Genomic DNA, 23513 nt, shown 5'->3' on the forward strand with positions numbered 1-23513 from the left:
AAGTGGCAATTATTAGAAGGACTGGGTTAAGCCTTGTATTCTTAGATGAGTTGCATAGGTACAATGCCTATCAAAGAATAACAATAATAATTTCAAATTTTGCATCCATATAAATAATTCATACCAGTGAAAACCCTAAATCTGCATCAATCTATAGATTGTATACCTGTGCAAAGTTATAACTTTAAGTTACATTTTTGTTGTCATTCCATTTGGGTTCTAACTATGCCTCTGAGCATCTTTTCTGTCTTCCTCTGTACTCATCATTTCCTTTTTGACCTTTCTTCACAACTCACAGTGCCTTAATGCTAGTTTCCTTTATGAACATGGATGCAGATTTTCTCAATAAAATACCTGTAAATGGAGTTTTAATACATTAAAAGCATTGTACATGATCAAGTTAGTTTTATTCCAAGGATGTAATGGTGGTTCAAAACAAGCAAATTAGTAAATTAATATAGCACATAAATAGAATCAGGGACAGAAATCACATGGTCATCTCAATAGATACGTAGCATTTGACAAAGTTCATTACCCTTTCATACCTGTCCTACAGCAACTAGGTCTAGAAAGACCATACCTTAGCATAGTAAGATAGCGTCAGGTAGCAGCACTTCCCTCCAAGTTTGACCACCTGAGTTTAATCACCAGGATCTACCTGGTGAACTGTGATAATTCCTCCTGCAAGTTGTTTCCTGACTGTGTGTGGCACATTTGCACACAAACATAAGTAAATGCATTTTTAAAATTTGAGGATTGTGAAGATGATTCCATGGTTAAAGTACTTATCATACAAGTGTGAGGACTAGAATTCAGATTCCCAGAATTCATGTAAATGTGCTCTTGTGCTCTCAGGCTCTCCCTCCACCCCCCACTCCACCCCACTTCTTTCTCTCTCTGTAAAGGTGTGTCTGTAGTGAGGCTAGCCTTGTCTGTGAACTCTGAGTTTGACTGAGAGGTCCTACCTCAATAAACAAGGTAGAAGAGTGATGGGAGGTTTCTTACATCAACTTTGAGTCTCTCCTTGCATGAGCACTCATGTGTTCATGCACCTACTCACATGTGTGCCTATACTTGCAAACATGCATATACATACTTGCACACTACACGCATGAAAATGGAAAAATAATTTTAAAAAATTAAAAGAAAACCTATAACAAACACTAGATTAAGTTGAGAAAAATAATAGAAAGCATTCTCTGTAAAATCAGGAAAAAGAAAACAATGTCTAATTAGTGAGATAAAGCAGCATGTAAAGGGCTTACACTGAACCTGACAAGTGGAGTTCAGTCACCAGGACTCATGTGGTAGGAGAACAGAACTAACACTGAGAGTTGTCCTCTCACCACTCTTGCATCTTATGGCAAGCACAGGTCACCACAAAATAAACAAAACAGCTTTAAAAAGAAAAATCTGTGTTTTCCCCATTCTCCAGTGTACCTTTTGAATTCTTAAGGCAGAGCAGTAAGGCAAGAGAGAAATAAAGGATAAACATGGGAAAGGAAGATGTCCACTTCTCCCTATTTCAGACTGTGATCTGATCCTATACTTAAAGACTGATCCTACCAGAAAACTCTTACCTAAATCAACATTTCATCAAAGTAGCAAGATACAAATCAATATCAGTCACTTTTCTAAATAATGATAAAGAACATATTGAAAAAAAAAATCAGGCCTAGTGTAGTGGTGCATGCCTTTAATTTCAGCACTTGAAAGGCAGAGGCAAGATGTTTTGAGAGCAGCCTGGTCTATATAGCAAGTTCCAGGTCAGTCAAAACTACATAGACACATCCTGCCTCAAAGAGAAAGGAAGAAAGGATGGACAAACAGATATAGAAATGAACCTGAACAAAGTAAGAGATTTTTCCAGTGGAAAGAGTAGCACCAAAGGAAATTGAAGACACTAGAAGATGGAGGAAAAATACGTTCATCAACTGGCCTGAGGAACATGACGATTGCCAGAAGCAGTCTATAGAGTCAATGCAATCTCAGTCAAGAGTCCAATGACAGTGATGACAACTAAACTCTTAAAATGTGAACTAGACCCCTAAAACCACAGACGACCTCAAGCTGTCAGAGCATCCTGAGCAAAAGCAGCGCTATAGGTATCACAGCTGATGTCAGATTTTACCACAAACAGCAATCTCAAACCAGCGTGGTGCTGACCTGAGGCCACATAGAAACCAACAGTGGCAGAGAATTGTGGACCCTGGAGTAAACCCACGGAGCCACAAACACCTGGATTCCAACACAGATGCCAAACACGCTGCAGAAACAACAGCATCTTCAGCTGGTGCTGGGAAAAACTAAATATAACACCTAAAAGAAGAAAACGGAAAAAACTTAAAGGCAACAAAAGGCCTTTCTAAATAGGACTCTAACCCAAGAATCATCAAGAAGTAACCAGTGGGATGACATAGAATGGAGTTTGGGCATCTTGGGGAAGCAGTGGAGAGGCAGCCTACAAAAGGGGAGAAAATCCTCGTGAACCATTCATCCAATAGCACTGGCATCTAAACATTTTTAAAACTCAAGAAATTAAAAAGAAAAAGATGCCAGTGAATAATGAACAGATAAATTGAACAGAGTTCTGAAAAGAAATACAAGCAGCCAATAAATACATACAGATGAATGTTTTTAACTGTCAGGAAAATTCAAATCAAAATTTTATCGAGATTTAATCTTACCCCAGTTAGAATGCCTGTCATCGGTAAGACAAATTTGGGACTGGATAGTTCCAATCCGCGGGTTAATAGTACTTATTGCAAAGGACCTGGGTTCTATTCACAACACTCATAGGGAGGCTTACTACCTGTTCGGGCACCAGGCATGTGGTGCCCACAGGTAAACACAAGTAAAACACTCATAAAAACAATCTTTAAAAAAAGTTTTAAGAGTTTTTTAATTTTAATATTTTCTATTCAGGATATGGGGGAAAGGAACCCTTAAACAACACAAATTAATAGATATGTAAATTAATGCACCTATCTTTTTTTTTTCTTTTCTTTTTTTCAGAGCTGGGGACCGAACCCAGGGCCTTGTGCTTGCTAGGCAAGCACTCTACCACTGAGCTAAATCCCTAACCCCTTAATGCACCTATCTTAGAAATTAGTATGGAAGTCCTTTAAAAGAAAATAAGGGGTTGGGAATTTAGCTCAGTGGTAGAGCGCTTGCTCAAGGCCCTGGGTCCGGTCCCCAGCTCCGAAAAAAAGAAAAGAAAAGAAAAAAAAAAAAAGCCATACCCTCGGATCCTGGCCCGCAGCAGCTCTCTGCTCCCAGACACCGTGGGAGAGAGACCCGACCGCCTGGTCAGGTGGGCACTCCTGAGGCTACAGAGCGGAAGAGACCACCAACACTGCCCACCCCTGCCCACATCCCTGGCCCAAGAGGAAACTGTATAAGGCCTCTGGGCTCCCGTGGGGGAGGGCCCAGGAGCGGCAGGACCCCTGCCTGAGACACCGCCGGACCCTGAAGGAAACAGACCGGATAAACAGTTCTCTGCACCCAAATCCCGTGGGAGGGAGAGCTAAACCTTCAGAGAGGCAGACAAGCCTGGGAAACCAGAAGAGACTGCTCTCTGTACATACATCTCGGACGCCAGAGGAAAACACCAAAGGCCATCTGGAACCCTGGTGCACTGAAGCTCCTGGAAGGGGCGGCACAGGTCTTCCTGGTTGCTGCCGCCGCAAAGAGCCCGTGGGCAGCACCCCGCGAGCAAACTTGAGCCTCGGGACCACAGGTAAGACCAACTTGTCTGTTGCAAGAAGGCTGCCTGGTGAAATCGGGCCACACAGAGGCAGAATTCCTCTAGAACCGGCACGTCCTGTGTTTACCGGAAGTCCCACACCCGCGGATCCCGACCTGCAGCAGCTCTCTGCTCCCAGACCCCGTGGGAAAGAGACCTCTCCGCCTGGTCAGGTGGGCACTCCTGAGGCTGCATAAGCTCTCGGAAGGGGCGGCACGGGTCTTCCTGGTTGCTGCCGCCGAAAAGAGCCCGTGGGCAGCACCCCGCGAGCGAACTTGAGCCTCGGGACCACAGGTAAGACCAACTTTTCTGCTGCAAGAAAGCTGCCTGGTGAACTCAAGGCACAGGCCCACAGGAACAGCTGAAGACCTGTAGAGAGGAAAAACTACACGCCCGAAAGCAGAACACTCTGTCCCCATAACTGACTGAAAGAGAGGAAAACAGGTCTACAGCACTCCTGACACACAGGCTTATAGGACAGTCTAGCCACTGTCAGAAATAGCAGAACAAAGTAACACTAGAGATAATCTGATGGCGAGAGGCAAGCGCAGGAACACAAGCAACAGAAACCAAGACTATATGGCATCATCGGAGCCCAATTCTCCCACCAAAACAAACATGGAATATCCAAACACACCAGAAAAGCAAGATCTAGTTTCAAAATCATATTTGATCATGATGCTGGAGGACTTCAAGAGAGACGTGAAGAACTCCCTTAGGGAAACACAGGAAAACGTTAATAAACAAGTAGAAGCCTACACAGAGGAATCGCAAAAATCCCTGAAAGAATTCCAGGAAAACACAATCAAACAGTTGAAGGAATTAAAAATGGAAATAGAAGCAATCAAGAAAGAACACATGGAAACAACCCTGGATATAGAAAACCAAAAGAAGAGACAAGGAACTGTAGATACAAGCTTCACCAACAGAATACAAGAGATGGAAGAGAGAATCTCAGGAGCAGAAGATTCCATAGAAATCATTGACTCAACTATCAAAGATAATGTAATGCAGAAAAAGCTACTGGTCCAAAACATACAGGAAATCCAGGACTCAATGAGAAGATCAAACCTAAGGATAATAGGTACAGAAGAGAGTGAAGACTCCCAGCTCAAAGGACCAGTAAATACCTTCAACAAAATCATAGAAGAAAACTTCCCTAACCTAAAAAAAGAGATACCCATAGACATACAAGAAGCCTACAGAACTCCAAACAGATTGGACCAGAAAAGAAACACCTCCCGTCACATAATTGTCAAAACACCAAACGCACAAAATAAAGAAAGAATAAAAAGCAGTAAGGGAAAAAGGTCAAGTAACATATAAAGGCAGACCTATCAGAATCACACCAGACTTCTCGCCAGAAACTATGAAGGCCAGAAGATCCTGGACTGATGTCATACAGACCCTAAGAGAACACAAATGCCAGCCCAGGTTACTGTATCCTGCAAAACTCTCAATTAACATAGATGGAGAAACCAAGATATTCCATGACAAAACCAAATTTACACAATATCTTTCTACAAATCCAGCACTACAAAGGATAATAAATGGTAAAGCCCAACATAAGGAGGCAAGCTATACCCTAGAAGAAGCAAGAAACTAATCGTCTTGGCAACAAAACAAGAGAGTGAAAGCACACAAACATAACCTCACATCCAAATATGAATATAACGGGAAGCAATAATCACTATGGCTTAATATCTCTCAACATCAATGGCCTCAACTCCCCAATAAAAAGAAATAGATTAACAAACTGGATACGCAACGAGGACCCTGCATTCTGCTGCCTACAGGAAACACACCTCAGAGACAAAGACAGACACTACCTCAGAGTGAAAGGCTGGAAAACAACTTTCCAAGCAAATGGTCAGAAGAAGCAAGCTGGAGTAGCTATTCTAATATCAAATAAAATCAATTTTCAACTAAAAGTCATCAAAAAAGATAAGGAAGGACACTTCATATTCATCAAAGGAAAAATCCACCAAGATGAACTCTCAATCCTAAATATCTATGCCCCAAATACAAGGGCACCTACATACGTAAAAGAAACCTTAAAGCTCAAAACACACATTGCACCTCACACAATAATAGTGGGAGATTTCAACACCCCACTCTCATCAATGGACAGATCATGGAAACAGAAATTAAACAGTGATGTCGACAGACTAAGAGAAGTCATGAGCCAAATGGACTTAACGGATATTTATAGAACATTCTATCCTAAAGCAAAAGGATATACCTTCTTCTCAGCTCCTCATGGTACTTTCTCCAAAATTGACCATATAATTGGTCAAAAAACGGGCCTCAACAGGTACAGAAAGATAGAAATAATCCCATGCGTGCTATCGGACCACCAAGGCCTAAAACTGGTCTTCAATAACAATAAGGGAAGAATGCCCAAATATACGTGGAAATTGAACAATGCTCTACTCAATGATAACCTGGTCAAGGAAGAAATAAAGAAATTAAAAACTTTTTAGAATTTAATGAAAATGAAGGTACAACATACCCAAACTTATGGGACACAATGAAAGCTGTGCTAAGAGGAAAACTCATAGCGCTGAGTGCCTGCAGAAAGAAACAGGAAAGAGCATATGTCAGCAGCTTGACAGCACACCTAAAAGCTCTAGAACAAAAAGAAGCAAATACACCCAGGAGGAGTAGAAGGCAGGAAATAAACTCAGAGCTGAAATCAACCAAGTAGAAACAAAAAGGGCCATAGAAAGAATCAACAGAACCAAAAGTTGGTTCTTTGAGAAAATCAACAAGATAGATAAACCCTTAGCCAGACTAACGAGAGGACACAGAGAGTGCATCCAAATTAACAAAATCAGAAATGAAAAGGGAGACATAACTACAGATTCAGAGGAAATTCAAAAAATCATCAGATCTTACTATAAAAACCTATATTCAACAAAACTTGAAAATCTTCATGAAATGGATAATTTCCTAGACAGATACCAGGTATCGAAGTTAAATCAGGAACAGATAAACCAGTTAAACAACCCCATAACTCCTAAGGAAATAGAAGCAGTCATTAAAGGTCTCCCAACCAAAAAGAGCCCAGGTCCAGACGGGTTTAGTGCAGAATTCTATCAAACCTTCATAGAAGACCTCATACCAATATTATCCAAACTATTCCACAAAATTGAAACAGATGGAGCACTACCGAATACCTTCTACGAAGCCACAATTACTCTTATACCTAAACCACACAAAGACACAACAAAGAAAGAGAACTTCAGACCAATTTCCCTTATGAATATCAACGCAAAACTACTCAACAAAATTCTGGCAAACCGAATTCAAGAGCACATCAAAACAATCATCCACCATGATCAAGTAGGCTTCTTCCCAGGCATGCAGGGATGGTTTAATATCCGGAAAACCATCAACGTGATCCATTATATAAACAAACTGAAAGAACAGAACCACATGATCATTTCATTAGATGCTGAGAAAGCATTTGAGAAAATTCAACACCCCTTCATGATAAAAGTCCTGGAAAGAATAGGAATTCAAGGCCCATACCTGAACATAGTAAAAGCCATATACAGCAAGCCAGTTGCTAACATTAAACTAAATGGAGAGAAACTTGAAGCAATCCCACTAAAATCAGGGACTAGACAAGGCTGCCCACTCTCTCCCTACTTATTCAATATAGTTCTTGAAGTTCTAGCCAGAGCAATCAGACAGCAAAAGGAGGTCAAGGGGATACAGATCGGAAAAGAAGAAGTCAAAATATCACTATTTGCAGATGATATGATAGTATATTTAAGTGATCCCAAAAGTCCCACCAGAGAACTACTAAAGCTGATAAACAACTTCAGCAAAGTGGCTGGGTATAAAATTAACTCAAATAAATCAGTTGCCTTCCTCTATACAAAAGAGAAACAAGCCGAGAAAGAAATTAGGGAAACGACACCCTTCATAATAGACCCAAATAATATAAAGTACCTCGGTGTGACTTTAACAAAGCAAGTAAAAGATCTGTACAATAAGAACTTCAAGACACTGAAGAAGGAAATTGAAGAAGACCTCAGAAGATGGAAAGATCTCCCATGCTCATGGATTGGCAGGATTAATATAGTAAAAATGGCCATTTTACCAAAAGCAATCTACAGATTCAATGCAATCCCCATCAAAATACCAATCCAATTCTTCAAAGAGTTAGACAGAACAATTTGCAAATTCATCTGGAATAACAAAAAACCCAGGATAGCTAAAGCTATCCTCAACGATAAAAGGACTTCAGGGGGAATCACTATCCCTGAACTCAAGCAGTATTACAGAGCAATAGTGATAAAAACTGCATGGTATTGGTACAGAGACAGACAGATAGACCAATGGAATAGAATTGAAGACCCAGAAATGAACCCACACACCTATGGTCACTTGATTTTTGACAAAGGAGCCAAAACCATCCAATGGAAAAAAGATAGCATTTTCAGCAAATGGTGCTGGTTCAACTGGAGGTCAACATGTAGAAGAATGCAGATCGATCCATGCTTATCACCCTGTACAAAGCTTAAGTCCAAGTGGATCAAGGACCTCCACATCAAACCAGACACACTCAAACTAATAGAAGAAAAACTAGGGAAGCATCTGGAACACATGGGCACTGGAAAAAATTTCCTAAACAAAACACCAATGGCTTACGCTCTAAGATCAAGAATCGACAAATGGGATCTCATAAAACTGCAAAGCTTCTGTAAGGCAAAGGACCCTGTGGTTAGGACAAAACGGCAACCAACAGATTGGGAAAAGATCTTTACCAATCCTACAACAGATAGAGGCCTTATATCCTAAATATACAAAGAACTCAAGAAGTTAGACCGCAGGGAAACAAATAACCCTATTAAAAAATGGGGTTCAGAGCTAAACAAAGAATTCACAGCTGAGGAATGCCGAATGGCTGAGAAACACCTAAAGAAATGTTCAACATCTTTAGTCATAAGGGAAATGCAAATCAAAACAACCCTGAGATTCACCTCACACCAGTGAGAATGGCTAAGATCAAAAACTCAGGGGACAACAGATGCTGGCGAGGATGTGGAGAAAGAGGAACACTCCTCCATTGTTGGTGGGATTGCATACTGGTACAACCATTCTGGAAATCAGTCTGGAGGATCCTCAGAAAATTGGACATTGAACTGCCTGAGGATCCAGCTATACCTCTCTTGGGCATATACCCAAAAGATGCCCCAACATATTAAAAAGACACGTGCTCCACTATGTTCATTGCAGCCTTATTTATAATAGCCAGAAGCTGGAAAGAACCCAGATGCCCTTCAAGAGAGGAATGGATACAGAAAATGTGGTACATCTACACAATGGAATATTACTCAGCTATCAAAAACAACGACTTTATGAAATTCGTAGGCAAATGGTTGGAACTGGAAAATATCATCCTGAGTGAGCTAACCCAATCACAGAAAGACATACATGGTATGCACTCATTGATAAGTGGCTATTAGCCCAAATGCTTGAACTACCCTAGATGCCTAGAACAAACGAAACTCAAGACGGATGATCAAAATGTGAATGCTTCACTCCTTCTTTAAAAGGGGAACAAGAATACCCTTGGCAGGGAAGAGAGAGGCAAAGATTAAAACAGAGACTGAAGGAACACCCATTCAGAGCCTGCCCCACATGTGGCCCATACATATACAGCCACCCAATTAGACAAGATGGATGAAGCAAAGAAGTGCAGACCGACAGGAGCCGGATGTAGATGGCTCCTGAGAGACACAGCCAGAATATAGCAAATACAGAGGCGAATGCCAGCAGCAAACCACTGAACTGAGAATAGGACCCCCGTTGAAGGAATCAGAGAAAGAACTGGAAGAGCTTGAAGGGGCTCGAGACCCCATATGTACAACAATGTCAAGCAACCAGAGCTTCCAGGGACTAAGCCACTACCTAAAGACTATACATGGACTGACCCTGGACTCTGACCCCACAGGTAGCAATGAATATCCTAGTAAGAGCACCAGTGGAAGGGGAAGCCCTGGGTCCTGCTAAGACTGAACCCCCAGTGAACTAGACTATGGGCGGGAGGGCGGCAATGGGGGGAGGGTTGGGAGGGGAACACCCATAAGGAAGGGGAGGGGGGAGGGGGATGTTTGCCCGGAAACCGGGAAAGGGAAAAACACTCGAAATGTATATAAGAAATACTCAAGTTAATAAAAAAAAAAAAGAAAAGAAAAGATGACTGGCAGTGGTGGTGAATGCCTTTAATTCCAGCACTCAGATGTAGGCAGAGTTCAAGGCCAGTCTGGTCTACAGAGTGAATTTCAGGACAGCCAGGGCTACACAGAAACCCTGTCTCCAAAAACCAAATAAATACATACATACATGTGATCTAGTTATACACTTCTAGGTATATATCCAGATACCTACACACCTATACACAACAGCCAGGCTACAGACTCAATACATGCCTATTGTTTTAGGGTTTTCTAGAGGAACCAAGCTAACTGACAACCAGCAATGGTTGTCTGCCAATGTAAGGTCCAAGAGGCCAGTAATTGTACAGTTCATGAGGCTGGGTTTTTCAACTGGTCTTCAGTATATACCGGAACCCCGAAGAAGGAGGCTCTAATGTCAGTGAATGGGCTTGCAATGAGAGTAAGAGTAAACAGGCAAAAAGAGAGCTTCCTCTTTTCTTTGACTGTCCTGGAACTCACTCCTTAGACCAGGCAGGTCTCAAACTCCTATCTCCCTCCCAAGTGCTGGGATTAAATGTGTCCACTACCACTGTCTGGGTGCTTCCTTCTCTATGTCCTTTATATGGACTGCAGCAGAAGGTTGCCCAGATTAAGGGTGGATCTTTCCACCACAAAAAAAAAAATACAGTTTAAAAGTAGATATTTCTACTTCAAATTATTTACTTAAGAAAAAACTCAGTTGGGCTGGAGAGATGGCTCAGTGGTTAAGAGCACCCAACTGCTCTTCCAGAGGTCATGAGTTCAATTCCCAGCAACCACATGGTGGCTCACAACCATCTGTAATGGGATCTGATGCCCTCTTCTGGTGTGTCTGAAGACAACTACAGTGTACTTATATAATAAATGAATAAATAAATAAAAAAAAAGAAAAAACTCAGTTATTTCTGTGCTTGGGTTTTAGTCAGTTCTAGATGTAGTCAAGTTGGCAACTAAGAATAGCCACTGCAAGTCCACCCCTGTCAATTTGACACACAATTATATCTCCTTATATCACACTTAATTTCCAAATGAAAACAATAACCTGATAATTATACTTAGCATGATAACAACCATCCCATGTATAGTCAAAGACATTACATATTTAATCAGCTCATAATTATGCCTAATGTGATATAACAATCTCTCATACAACCCCAAACATATTACAGGTTTTTAGAATTGGCAGTAGTAGTTCTTGAGGGAAGTTCTTTTAGTATCTTGGACTTAAATATGATAATCACTGATAGTCTCTTAATTGATATTATATTACATGTTAAAGACATTGAAGAAAGAAAACACAAATATCTGTACTAATATTTTTTTTCCAGAGCTGAGGACCGAACCCAGGGCCTTGCGCTTGCTAGGCAAGCGCTCTACCACTGAACTAAATCTACTAACATTCTTTTTTTTTTTTTAAGATTTATTCATTTATTATATATAAGTACACTGTAGCTGTCTCCAGACACACCAAAAGAGGGCATCAGATCTCTTTACAGATGGTTGTGAGCCACCATGTGGTTGCTGGGAACCGAACTCAGGACCTCTGGAAGAGCAGTCGGGTGATCTTAATCGCTGAGCCATCTCTCCAGCCCCTGTACTAACGTTCTTCAAGTATGACAGAACATACTACTTACAGTCCTCATTTCTTGAACTGCTCATGTGGCCTTAGCTAGTATTTATAAGGACCTTCTACTACACACTCAGTATCTCCTCCACCCTTAGCAAGGTCTTGGCACTTTTCCTAGAGGAGTAACCCATACCTTCATTCCTGAAGGGTCTGTGCCTTTTCTCATCCTGTTTGGATCAGGTTTTTGTAGTTTCCCATTGACTAATCGTAGGACATGGTAGCACCAAGAGACACCAAAGGAGCTTCTGAATTCCAGATAGAATCTTTTCTTATTTCTGCTATGGAGAAACAATTCGATTTCCTCCTGGTAATCTGTCCTCAGCCACCCTCCTAATTACCTCACTCCTTTCTTAGCAGTTGGTTTAAGGGCATCAAAGCCCAAAGTGGCTGCAGGGAATCTTGCGCTTTCAGGGCAATAGAATATCTGTTGTGGCTCCTGTCAGGAGCACTCCCCAGGGGAAATCAAAACTTTAGGGCAGCAGAACTTAAGATTGAGGGAGCAGCCATCCACAGATGGGTAAAGGAAATGTATATGTACATGGTAGATCTTGCTCAGCCATAATAAAACTTTAATTTGTAGGGAAACTGGAGACCATAGTAAGTTAAAGAAGCCAAACTCGGACAATGTTTTCTTTTTAATCTTGTGTTCATAAAGTAGAAAGAAGACTTTGGGAAAGGGGGTAGCCAGAGTAGGTTGAAATGGAAGACAGAGTGAATTATCAAGTACAATAAAGGACAAAACCAGATGGTACAAAAAGTGTGGTCCTGGAGGCTTTGCCATCCGGATATACAAAGGCCAGAAGCCCTTTCCCACATAGCTAATCCATGTTCATGTTGCCTGGATGGCTGAAGATACAGGGCCTACTGTCCCTTTGCTTGAAAGCAGTGCAGGGGCATCTGTCTTAGAAAAACCCAGCATGTTTGTTTATTTTGTAATGTTAGGAACACCTAAAACTAAACTGATATCTTATTACTCTCCTTTTTCTTAATTTTTTTATGTACTCACATTTTATCTGAAACTTTGAGAGTTTATATGTACTTTTACAGTATAAGTTAAATGTTTTTCTTTCTTGGGTCCCTTTCCCTTACCTGTTCTTTTTGTTAAACTGGTCTAGCAGAACCAGGTTTACTAAGGGAGTATTTTCTTCCCCTTAGGAGACAAAAGTCACGCAATAATTTGAACAGGGAATGTTTAAATTGTTATTGACTAGATGGATTTTAGCCACCATAAAGAGAACTTTAGAAGGTCGAAGTAGGGAGCAGCTTCCTCAGGCAACACTGGAGTAGAGTGCTGAAAAACGGAGAGGTGTCCATCCTCTGGCAGTGTTCCTCCAGCACCCTCTGCTGACTACATTTAGCATTGTGCTACGCGTTTACAGGGTCAGCTCCAGGATCACTACCAGCTAGGTCACTTAGGATGGATGATATAAACCTTCATCTTGCCCCAGGACTGTTAAGTGTTTCGATGGCAACATGCTAGTCCAACAGCACAAATATTGTCTGTTAGAGCTCTTGCTGTTCAATGGTTGGGAGATAAACTCTAAATGATTCAGAAGCCTTCAGGGATATAGTAGGATACCCCTTTCAAGTAAAAGACAAATTATAGCATTTTATGTCTCCTACCACTAAGAAAGAGGCACAGACCTGATAGAAAACTTTGAGGAGAATAAAGGCATATATCTCACACTTGGAAATATGTTTTATTCCACACAGTAAATGTTACGAAAATCACCTGCTTCGCGTAGGGCCTAAAGTTTAAGCAGTGAAGCTACTGTTCTAGCCATATATATTGCCAGCCCAAATAGATCCGATGATATTAGAGGCAGAAAAAAAAAAGATGCATGGCTTTGAAAGCTTTAACAAAAGAAGAATCACAATACAGACTCCAAGAATATGAAGCAAGGCTATTGCATCAGCATCAAAGAAACATAAATCTTTTAAAAGATTAAAATTAAATTAAAAATGCCTGAAGTGGAAACTTAAGGGTTCTTTCAAAAGTTGAAAGTCAATTGGATGGTGTTTTGCCTGGGTAAGCACATGAAGGAACATTTCATTAAAGTGGATGCAGGTGTGAAAGGCTAAGGCTGACTCATGAAGGAATGTTTTGCTGAAGCAGACACAGGAGTGAGGATGTTCTCTTAAAGCAAGCATGTGAATGGACATGTAATGAAGGATTTTTGGCTAATGACACACATGTATTAGTCTGCCTTACATTGTGTAACTGAACTGCATTTGTTAGGACACAATAGGGAGAAACACACTGAAAACCTTGTGGTGGTGTGCTGCAGCTTCTTGCTGCTTCCAAGGATTTGAGCTGATTGGATGTGTGTGCTGAGGCAAGGCATGTGGAGGACGTGATGTTTGGTGGGTATAACTAGGACTCCACAGAGTGACAGAGACAGAGCTTGGCTTGCTGGTACCTCTAGCTGTGCAATGCTTGTGGGTCTTGAGGCCTCGCCTCCCTGAGAGAAGCACAGCTGAGAACATCTCCTGGTTCATGTTCCTGCTGGTCCCTCCTGCTGACACATGCAGAGACTGAGGCCTGGCTGTCTTTGCTAGGTTTTTGTCACTACTGTTGCTAACCCAGCTCTACCAAACTGGACTGCTGGTGTGTCCGTGAGGTGTTTGTGAGTGGATGGATCTGCCCCTGCCTGCTAACCTGTGAATGAACTGTTTATTTCCAGACACACGGACGGGAGGTGCTCCAAAGAACCTCTCTAAACAGGTCCACTTCCCTTCCCCGTATTATTTCTTTTCCACTACCTCTGGTGGATGGTGGGTTGTTACAAGGAAGGTTAAAGCATTTAAGAACCATCATTAAAAATAGGATTTGAAAAAAATTAAAGTTACGAATACTGCCTGCCATGCTACTAGCCCTGGAGCTTGAGACTCTGAGGACGTCAAGTCACCTTGAGTCTCAAACTGTCAAATATTGTCAAGTTCTGTCAGAGCATCAGTAAGAGGGTCTGCAGCAATTCATTGTATGCTGGAAGTGGTTTGTTTGGTTCAGGTACAAGCAAGCCAGTAGACACAACTGGCTACCTGAGCCAGTGGTTCAGAGCTGCGTGCTTGGCTTAGAATGTATTGTCTCAGTGTACAAAAAAGGACTGCAGATGTACCATACTTCAGTTCAGGCACCCTGAAAGACATGTTAATATAAATCCACATGGTAAAATTTTGGTTGATTTACTTGATCATCTACATTGTATGGTTGGGAAAACCAAACTAGAAAACTTTGAACCTATAGACAAAAGTTGACTAATTGGCCAATCTGGAATAAGAAAGATCAGAAGATCTGGCACAGGGAGTTGTTGACACAAGGCATATGATTAGATCCAGGGTACAGTTGAAGTATCTCTCACCTATGACTTTCTACCACAAGGCTGCATCAACAGCCATGTTATTAGAATGACTTGGCCAATTGGCACATACCAGTCTCTGTCCCATAGTATCCCAGTGCGAATGCATGGTTACTTTGAATTAAGTAACCATGGGAGTTGGGGTAGAGGCTGCATATGGGCCCATTAGCCAGGACTGATTTAAGTCCCAAGTCTTTGTCAAACAATCAACTTCCCAATAACAGAGATTGGGCTCGGAGTCCCCAGGACAGGATCTTTTATGAACAGTCTCCTGGTGGCAAGTTGGCAACACTGACTCCCCATCCTCTGAAAGGTAGAGTGATAGGTTTTTGTTTTTTTTTTTTTAATCTTTTAGAGAGTGTATCTCACTGTGTTGCCAAGGTTGGCCTTTCTACCTTATCCTACCAAGCACCTGGACCACAGATATATATCACCATGCCCACCTACAGAGTAACTTATTTGAACAGGATCAACACGTGCTCCAAGCATGGATTCCCCTTCTCAGTTCTCCATTTTCAGTTGTCAGCTCCATTTCTCATGAGTACTCTTGGAGCTTTAGAATTACACATGAGCAAGTGGGGCCATGTACCCAGAACACCTGTCAAAGTGGTTCTGAGCACAGATGTATAAGTTATACTGCTTGGGATTGAGTCTATGCAGCTCAAGTCAGTCAGTCAGTCAGTCAGTCAGTCAGTCAGTCAGTCAGTCAGTGTGGTTTGTGTGAGTGCACAGGTGTGTGTGCGTGGAGGCTGTAGGTTCTCAGGAGCCAACTACTTATCTTTTTTTTTCTTTCGAGATAGGGTTCCTCACCTTAGGCTAGGCTAGATGGCTAATAAGCCACAGGGATCCTATCTCCACATTAGCCAGCATTGGAATTATAAGCTCGCACCACAGCTGGCTTTCTACATGAGTTCTGGAAACCAAACTGAAGTCCTCAGTTTTACTCATGAACCATTTTATACACTGAGCCATTTATGCAACTCTCCAACTCAGGGTTATTAAAATTAAAATCTAAATTAGGTGTTTGCATCAGTGATGTTTTCCTGAGCTCCTGATTGTTCTACTGCAGTATTACTCATTTTAACAATCTCTTCAATCCTTTAGTACTTATAAGGTGACTACAGAATGTTAACTTTGGATTTTCTTTTCTCTTTTTTTCTTTTTCCTTTTTCCTTTTTTTTGTTTTTTATTTTTTGTTTTTTGTTTTTTGTTTTTTTTGAGATAGGGTTTCTCTAGGGCCTGGGAGTCCTGGAACTAGCTCTGTAGACCAGGCTGGCCTCAAACTCAGAGACCCACCTGCTTCTGCCTCCAGGTTGCTGCCATTAAAAGGTGTGCACTATTACTGCCCGACTAATTTTAGATTTTCAAAATAAAATATTCAAGTGCAAATTACAAGTAACCACAAATAAACATCTCATAATTCTATAGATCAGCCTTCTATTAATTTGAAGACACTTTGTGTAACTGCTTACTGCAATGGTCCTGTGCATTTTGATTGTGTTGATAGTGGCTAAATAGCATATTAATCATTTTCAATTGTTAGCTAATTCTAGAGTTTTTTGGTTTTGATTTGTCTTGTGAGAGGTAGGGTTTCTGCAGTCTGTTCTGGAGCTGGGTATGTATAGACTGGCTTTATAGCCACAGAACTCCACCTGCCTTTGCTTTCCCAGTGCTAAGATTAAAGAAGTATTGTACCATGCCTGGTTTTCAATCTTAAATTTTTGTTTCTTTGTTTGTTTTTAAGCTTCAGAAGTGACAAAGAAACCCAGTGTTCATTTCTCAGTATTAGCTGAGCATGAAAAGACTCAACCACTAGAAACAAAGGTAAGTCTTGGCAACTTGGAGGACTTCTAAACAGATGATCCTCATTTGTTAACAGTTAATAAGTGTCCTGGTATTTGGTAAAAACTCCTGACACTGCTTTTAAAAAGTTCTTATTCTCCAGAACACATGGTTTAGTGTAGACAGGTGGTGAGGAGGCGGGCACATGTGCTCCACGTGTGCAGTAAGTGCTGTGTAGCAGTGGGTTTCATGATCTCTCGGTCTGGGAGGAAGGACACTGAATCAAGCTTTGTGCTGTTGCAGTTTTCATTTGGGGGCAATAGGAGCAGGATCTTGTGATACCTTTAGGAAGTATGAAAATTGTATCTGAGTTGAAATGTAATGGATGACCAGGGTTGGACAAAATGAAGCTCCCACATTTCAAGTGTAGGGAAAGGATACTGAAATTTTTTAAGAGAAAAGAGCTTGAAAATTTTCAAGTAAGTTAGCCAGTTTTGGCAATACAAGAAACAGAGGTCATGTCAGGAAAGACCCTGTGTAGCAAGCCGTGGCAGAGGCTGCCTTATGGTGGAGAAAATGGACTCTGGAGCGAACTGCTTATTCATGCTAACCTAAATTTTTTTCAAGGCAGGGTTTCCTGGCTATTCGCAAGTCACTCTGCAGACTAGGCTGGTCTTGAACTCACAGAGCTCTGCCTGCCTGCTCCCAAGTGCTGGTATCGAAGGGATGAACTACCATTGCTGGGCCCCTTTTTAAAAAGCTATTTTATTTTATTTTTGATTTTTTGAAAAGGTTTTACTGTATAGCCATGTCTGGCCTGAAACTCACTATGTAGACTGGACTTGGCTCAAACTCACAGAGATCTGCTTGCCTCTGCCTTTCGAGTCCTGGGATTAAAGGCATATAGCAGTACACCTAGCAAAAGCTATTTTAAAGTTTTATTTAACTTTTATTTACTTATTTTTGCTGGGGAAGAGGCACATGCCCTGGATCACGGGTGCAGGTCAGTGGACAACTTGCAAAAGTCGCATAATTTTTCCACCATGTGGGCTCCAGGGATCTACCTCAGCCCTGGTGGCGAGTGAGTCATCTTGCCAGCCCTAACCTAATTTAAAATTAAGTTCCCTGTAGTAAAGTGGAGATACTGTCAGGACCTATCCCTTGGCTGATTCTTTGGCCCTAAGATTTTGAAAAGTTATATCCTTCTTGAAATATTTTAAGGTTGAAATATAAAATATTCACCATAAGTTTCTAAAGTTGCACTTTAATTCATATTGACATTTTAAAAACTGTCATAAAATTTAAAATACATCCACTGCAATTCAAAGTACACTGTGGCAATTTGATATCCACTATCACCTGTTTAAGAAACACACGAGCAAGATCTTCAGCAGTCTAAAATCTTATTGAATTCCTTTTCTTGAATACTCCGCCACAGAATTTTTTTTTTTTTTTTTGGAGCTGAGGACTGAACCCAGGTCCTTGCGCTTGCTAGGCAAGCGCTCTACCACTGAGCTAAATCCCAACCCCAGAATTTTTAATGAATATAATTTTATGCCTAAAGTCTGTTCTTAGAATCATACACTATTCTTCTGCAGTAAAAATATGAATAAATATGCTAAGTTTTCTGTGATATATGACCAAGTGTTAGAACATTTTCTTTCAAAATTTCTTTCTTTCTTGTGTTTCTTTTCTTCTTCTTCTTCTTCTTCTTCTTCTTCTTCTTCTTCTTCTTCTTCTTCTTCTTCTTCTTCTTCTTCCTCCTCCTCCTCCTCCTCCTCCTCCTCTGCCTCCTCTTCCTCCTCCTCCTCCTCCTCCTCCTCCTCCTCCTCCTCCCCCTCCTCCTCCTCCTCCTCCTCCTCCTTCTTCTTCTTCTTCTTCTTCTTCTTCTTCTTCTTCGTCTTCGTCTTCGTCTTCGTCTTCGTCTTCTTCGTCTGTCTTCTTCGTCTTCTTTTTTTTTTTTTTTTGAGATTGGGTTGAGCCCTGGCTGTCCTGGAACTCACTCTGTAGACCAGGCTGGCCTCTGCTTACTGGGTGCTGGGATTAAAGGCATGCTCTACCACCACACAGCTCAAGATTACTTTAAAATTAATATTAATGTGCAGTTGTGAATAGCAAGAAGTAAATTATCAATTTGGAAATGAACACTAAAGCACAAAGTATCATTGTAAGTAACTGTATTGAAATGGGTGGAGATAATTTTCTCCTGCTAGTGGAAGGGTCTGCCAGCGTTGACTGCACACTGCTAGAATGAGGACAAGCATTGCTGAACTATAGTTTTCTTAATTTAATAGGTCAATTAACATTATCAAGTATTTTTTATGATTTCATTTTTCTCTATGACTGACCTCTACTTGGAGCTGTCAATTGCAGGCCTCACACTTGATCATTATCTTCTGAGATGGATCACTTCTAGTACAGGGCTTAGAAGAAACATTTTGAGCTTGTACCTGCTCTAGCTCCAGGATCATGTAGTCTAGAAACACTGTCTAGCTCTGTTGAAAGAGTGGTTCTAGGCTAGAACATGGTGCTAGGGTATGCACCAGAGAAAGAAAAGAGAAGGATCACAGATAATTTAAGATTTGTGTGCTCTCATTATCTGTGATAAGCTGTATCAGAAATGCACTTGGTTTCTAGACATGTCTTGTGAATCCATGTTGTGATGAAATATTTTTCCCTTTTTCTGCAGAACCCCAAGTCATTAATAAACCAGACACCAAGAGGATCTGTTGAGCTCTCTTCTCAACCCTCCATTACCAAGCTCTCTGCTGGTCAAGTACAGAACAGCATTAGCTCATCAGGCCTTTCCAGTTATTTAATTCCACAGTGTGATCAGGAAGCTTCAGTTTTACAGAACAGAGAGCATAAGAGAAAGCATTTCCTAAAGGAAAATATAGGCAAAGAAGATAAGGACAGCTTGAATCTTAAAAGAAAATATATTACATGTAGTAATTCCCCAGAAAAAGCAAGTAAACACACAGCGCTGGGAAAAGAGACTGATGGGACCGAATCCTGGCAAAATTCCGAGGACACAAGAGCTTTGGGGAAACAGCTGTGTGATGTTAGATATTTGGGTGATTTGGCAAAAGTCCAGCTGATGGATGTTCTCAAGCAGGCAGCAGCCCTGGTGGTGACATTGATGTACAAGGACGGTTCCACACAGCTCAGTGCCAAGCAGGTTAGTAAACAGTTGTACCACATGCTTGAGACACTAGCACTTGAGAGACATAGGCCAGGAGGGTAACTTGAACTCTGGAGTTTGGGTTCAGCCTGGGAAACATAGTTAAAACCTCATTTCAAAACAAATCCTCTTTGTTTTTGATAGGAGAGCTAGAAATAAGATTTTGCATCTTACTTCCTCTACTTTGGGAAGTGATTGTGACAATGTAGGGTTCCTGTCAATTCTGGGCAACCGACAGACTGTTTTCTAATGGAGTCCTCCATTCTACCTTCCACCAGTTATGCCTGAGGGGCTCAAATTTTCCACCTGCTGGAGATTTTCTTCTATTTTCTACTTTAACCATTCTTGTTGGTGCAAGTGTTACTTTGTTGTACTGCTGAAGTGCATTTGCTCAACAATGGTGATACTGAGCATTCTTATGTATTTATTGTTCTTTTTGTATCTTCAGTGAAATTCAAGGTGTTTGCCTATTTTTGAATTAGATTATGATTTTTTTCTATTTTGGATATATAAGAATTCTTTATATGTTTTATATGATTCTGATTCCTAATAAGATTTGTGATTTGCAATTTTTCCCAATAGGTGGATTTTAATGCAAATTTCTTGAGAAATTTGAGAAAAAAACTTTAAATCTAAAAATCCTATTTTGTGCTTTTATTAGCATATTCGGAATGCTTGGGGCTTGGGGAGATGGCTTAGTGGATAAGAGCATTTGCTCTGCCTGAATATGGAACTGAGTTCCAAGCCCCAGTAGTCACAGAAAAAGCAGGGCACAGCTTTGCATACATGTAACCTCAGCATTGGGAGACTGAGAATGGGGACCCTGTGCACTTGCTAGCTAGCTAGCCTAGCTAAAAGACTGAGCTGTCCTTTCAGTGAGACACCTTGTCTCAAAGCAAAAACATAGAGTAATTGAAGAAGATATCTGACTTTCTGCTCAGGCTTCCACCATATACTCACATATTCACATGTCTGTCTGTGTGTCTGTGTCTGTCTGTCCCCCCTTCCCCCTGCTTTGTCTTCCCCAAGTCAAGCAGATTTGCCCAGGTTTTATTCTAGGCTGTGGAAATTCACCCTTTGCAGGTGACAATCCAGTCATCCCAGCTCTATTTGTTGAAAATACTCTTCTCATTTAAATCTTTTTTGTTTAAGATTTAACATTCATTTTGTTTATATTAATACATTTAGCTGTCTTCAAACACACCAGAAGAGGGCATCAGATCCCATTACAGATGGTTGTGAGCCACCATGTGGTTGCTGGGATTTGAACTCAGGACCTCTGGAAGAGAAGTCAGTGCTGTTAATCACTGAGCCATCTCTCCAGCCTTTCATTTAAATCTTTTAGTGCTTTCATTAGTTACTTTTCTCATTACTGTGAGAAAATCTCTGAAAAAAAAAACCGATTGGAGGGGGCAGGGGAGATTTATTTTGCTCAAAATTTAAGAATATAGTTCTTCATGGTGGAGCAGGCCTGGTAACAGAAGCTTGAGATAGTTGGTCATATTGCACTCACGGTTGAGGAAGCAGAGACAAATGAACACTTGTCTTGTCTGACTTTCTTCTTTTTACTATATTCATTCCAGAACCCAAATCCATGGGATGATGTTGCCCACATTCAGAGTAGGTCTTCCGGGGTTGGGGATTTAGCTCAGTGATAGAGCGCTTGCCCAGCAAGCGCAAGGCCCTGGGTTCGGTCCCCAGCTCTGGAAAAAAAAAAAAGAAAGAAAGAAAAGAAAACAGAGTAGGTCTTCCCTCTCAATTAAGCCTTTCTAAAAGCATCCTTATAGACATATTATCGAGGTATGTTTCCATAGTAGCTCTAAGTCTGAACAAGTTGACAATAAAGTTAATCTTCATAACACTTTCATTGGAAATCAGTTGGCTGTAAATCTAAGGGTTGATTTCTGTTTACCCTGGGCTTTTGTTTTGTTTGAGACAAAGTTTCACTATATATCCAAGCTGACCTTAAACTCATGACCATTCTCCTGCCTCAGCTTTCTGAATGCTAGGGTTATAAGTGTATGGTACATTACCTCTAAGGGTTGATCTCTGTATGTTTGATTCTTTCCTTTAATCTTTGTTTCTGTCTTATATTAGAAAGCATACTATCTTGATTACTGAGATTTGTAATAAATTTAGAAATTAGAAGGAAAACGCTTCCATCATCCAACTGAGTTAGTCTTTTTCAAGGTAATTTTTGCTATCAGGGTTCCTTGCCTTTCCATATAATATTATCTTTGTTTTGTTATGTCATCGTAATTTCTGTAAACATCCAGCTAGGGGCTTGATGCAAATTATGTTGAATCTTTATGTTTTGTTTTGGTGGGGAAGCCTTTTTTTTAATCTCAAGGACAATTTAGTGTAAAAGAAAGACCTGAAGGTAAGAAAACTGTAAATCTTGGCAACTGTCCAGAGGATGGAGAAAGAGAAGAGGAAGAGAGAAAGTCATGACATTTGAATGGGCCAGTATGGAGCTCAGGCACATAGTGAATAAGCTGCCATGTGGTGCTTAGAGAAATGGTATGGAATCCAAAAGGATGGGAAAAGCATGCTTAGAACAGAGACAAAAAAAGGAAGGGCTTTTTTTGAGTAGTTCAGAAAAGAGGAACTGCCCTCTAAATGTATATCTCTAAATCTACAGACTAGTGCAGATCTTATCAGAGAAGACTTCTGGATGGTGGTTAATGGAAAAGTACACAACTGACCAAAAATATGAGAGAGTAAGAGTCTGTGGAATTCTCAGCCACAGATGGGACATCTGTATCACCCCCTACAAGGCTCATGGGCCATTATGGAATAGGGGACCGAAAGATTGCTAAGAGCTACACCTTAGAGAAAACTGGATTGAAGTAGTGTCTTCTGGACATAACTGGATTATAGCCCTCCTGAACTATAACAGCTGTGGTTGCCACACAAGACCCCTGGAGGATCAAGCAGCCAACATTTCACATGGAGGCAGAGGAGCTCACAAGTTCCCACGTCTAGGTGAGGAACTGTTGACAAATGGTGAGGGAAAGAAAGTCAAGTTTCTGTAAAGGTGTGGCCCTGATAGGGTTGACCATGCTCCAATGGAGGCCTACACCCATGAGTATATGGGCAACACAAATTAGACTCAGTGTGTTATAAAATTAAAAAATAGAACAATATGGAGTGGGAAATGGGATTAGATCTGGGCGGAGCTATAGGAAAGGGTGGTATGGTGTTTGAATAGGAATGGACCCCACAGACTCATGTGTTTGAGTGATTGGCCCATGGGGAGTGGCACTATTAAGAGATGGCCTTCTTGGAAGAAGTGTGTCACTATGAAGTCAGGCTTTGTGTCACTGTGGAATCAGGTTTTAAGATCTACTATGCTCAAGTTCTGCCCAGCATGGAATCCATTCTTCTTCTGCTGCCTTTGGATTAAGATGTAGACCTCTCAGCTCCTTCTCTAGCACCATGCATGCCTAGACAATGCCATGATTTCTCACCACCTCTGAAACTGTAAGCCAGCACCAATTAAATATTTTCCTTTATAAGAGTTGCCTGGGTCATAGTGTCTCTTCACAGCAATAAAATCCAAACTAAGACAAACGGGGTGAGTATGATCAAAATATAAGGGGTTCAT

The 23513-nt window shown here is 41.0% G+C and overlaps 1 protein-coding gene across 23 annotated transcripts in view; it reads left to right on the forward strand.

Annotated features, from left to right (window-relative positions):
- The window catches only part of Haus3 (HAUS augmin-like complex, subunit 3), a 171977-nt gene that overhangs the window by 24661 nt on the left and 123803 nt on the right, over positions 1-23513 (forward strand). For 20 of the 23 annotated variants that reach the window (XR_010057411.1, XR_010057415.1, XR_010057412.1 and 17 more), the window contains 2 exons: positions 16688-16767; positions 19415-19903. Coding sequence is in view for 14 of the 23 variants with exons in the window: in XM_063273606.1 (XP_063129676.1) it covers positions 16688-16767; positions 19415-19903 (569 nt within the window). In the remaining 9 variants the exon portion in view is untranslated. Of the gene's footprint in view, positions 1-16687; positions 16768-19414; positions 19904-22547; positions 23429-23513 lie in introns of those variants that run through there. The other 3 variants (XR_010057416.1, XM_063273613.1, XM_039092838.2) reach the window with 3 other exon arrangements.

Source organism: Rattus norvegicus, chromosome 14 (genome assembly GCF_036323735.1).
Source record: "Rattus norvegicus strain BN/NHsdMcwi chromosome 14, GRCr8, whole genome shotgun sequence".
NCBI classification, from domain to species: Eukaryota; Metazoa; Chordata; class Mammalia; order Rodentia; family Muridae; genus Rattus; species Rattus norvegicus.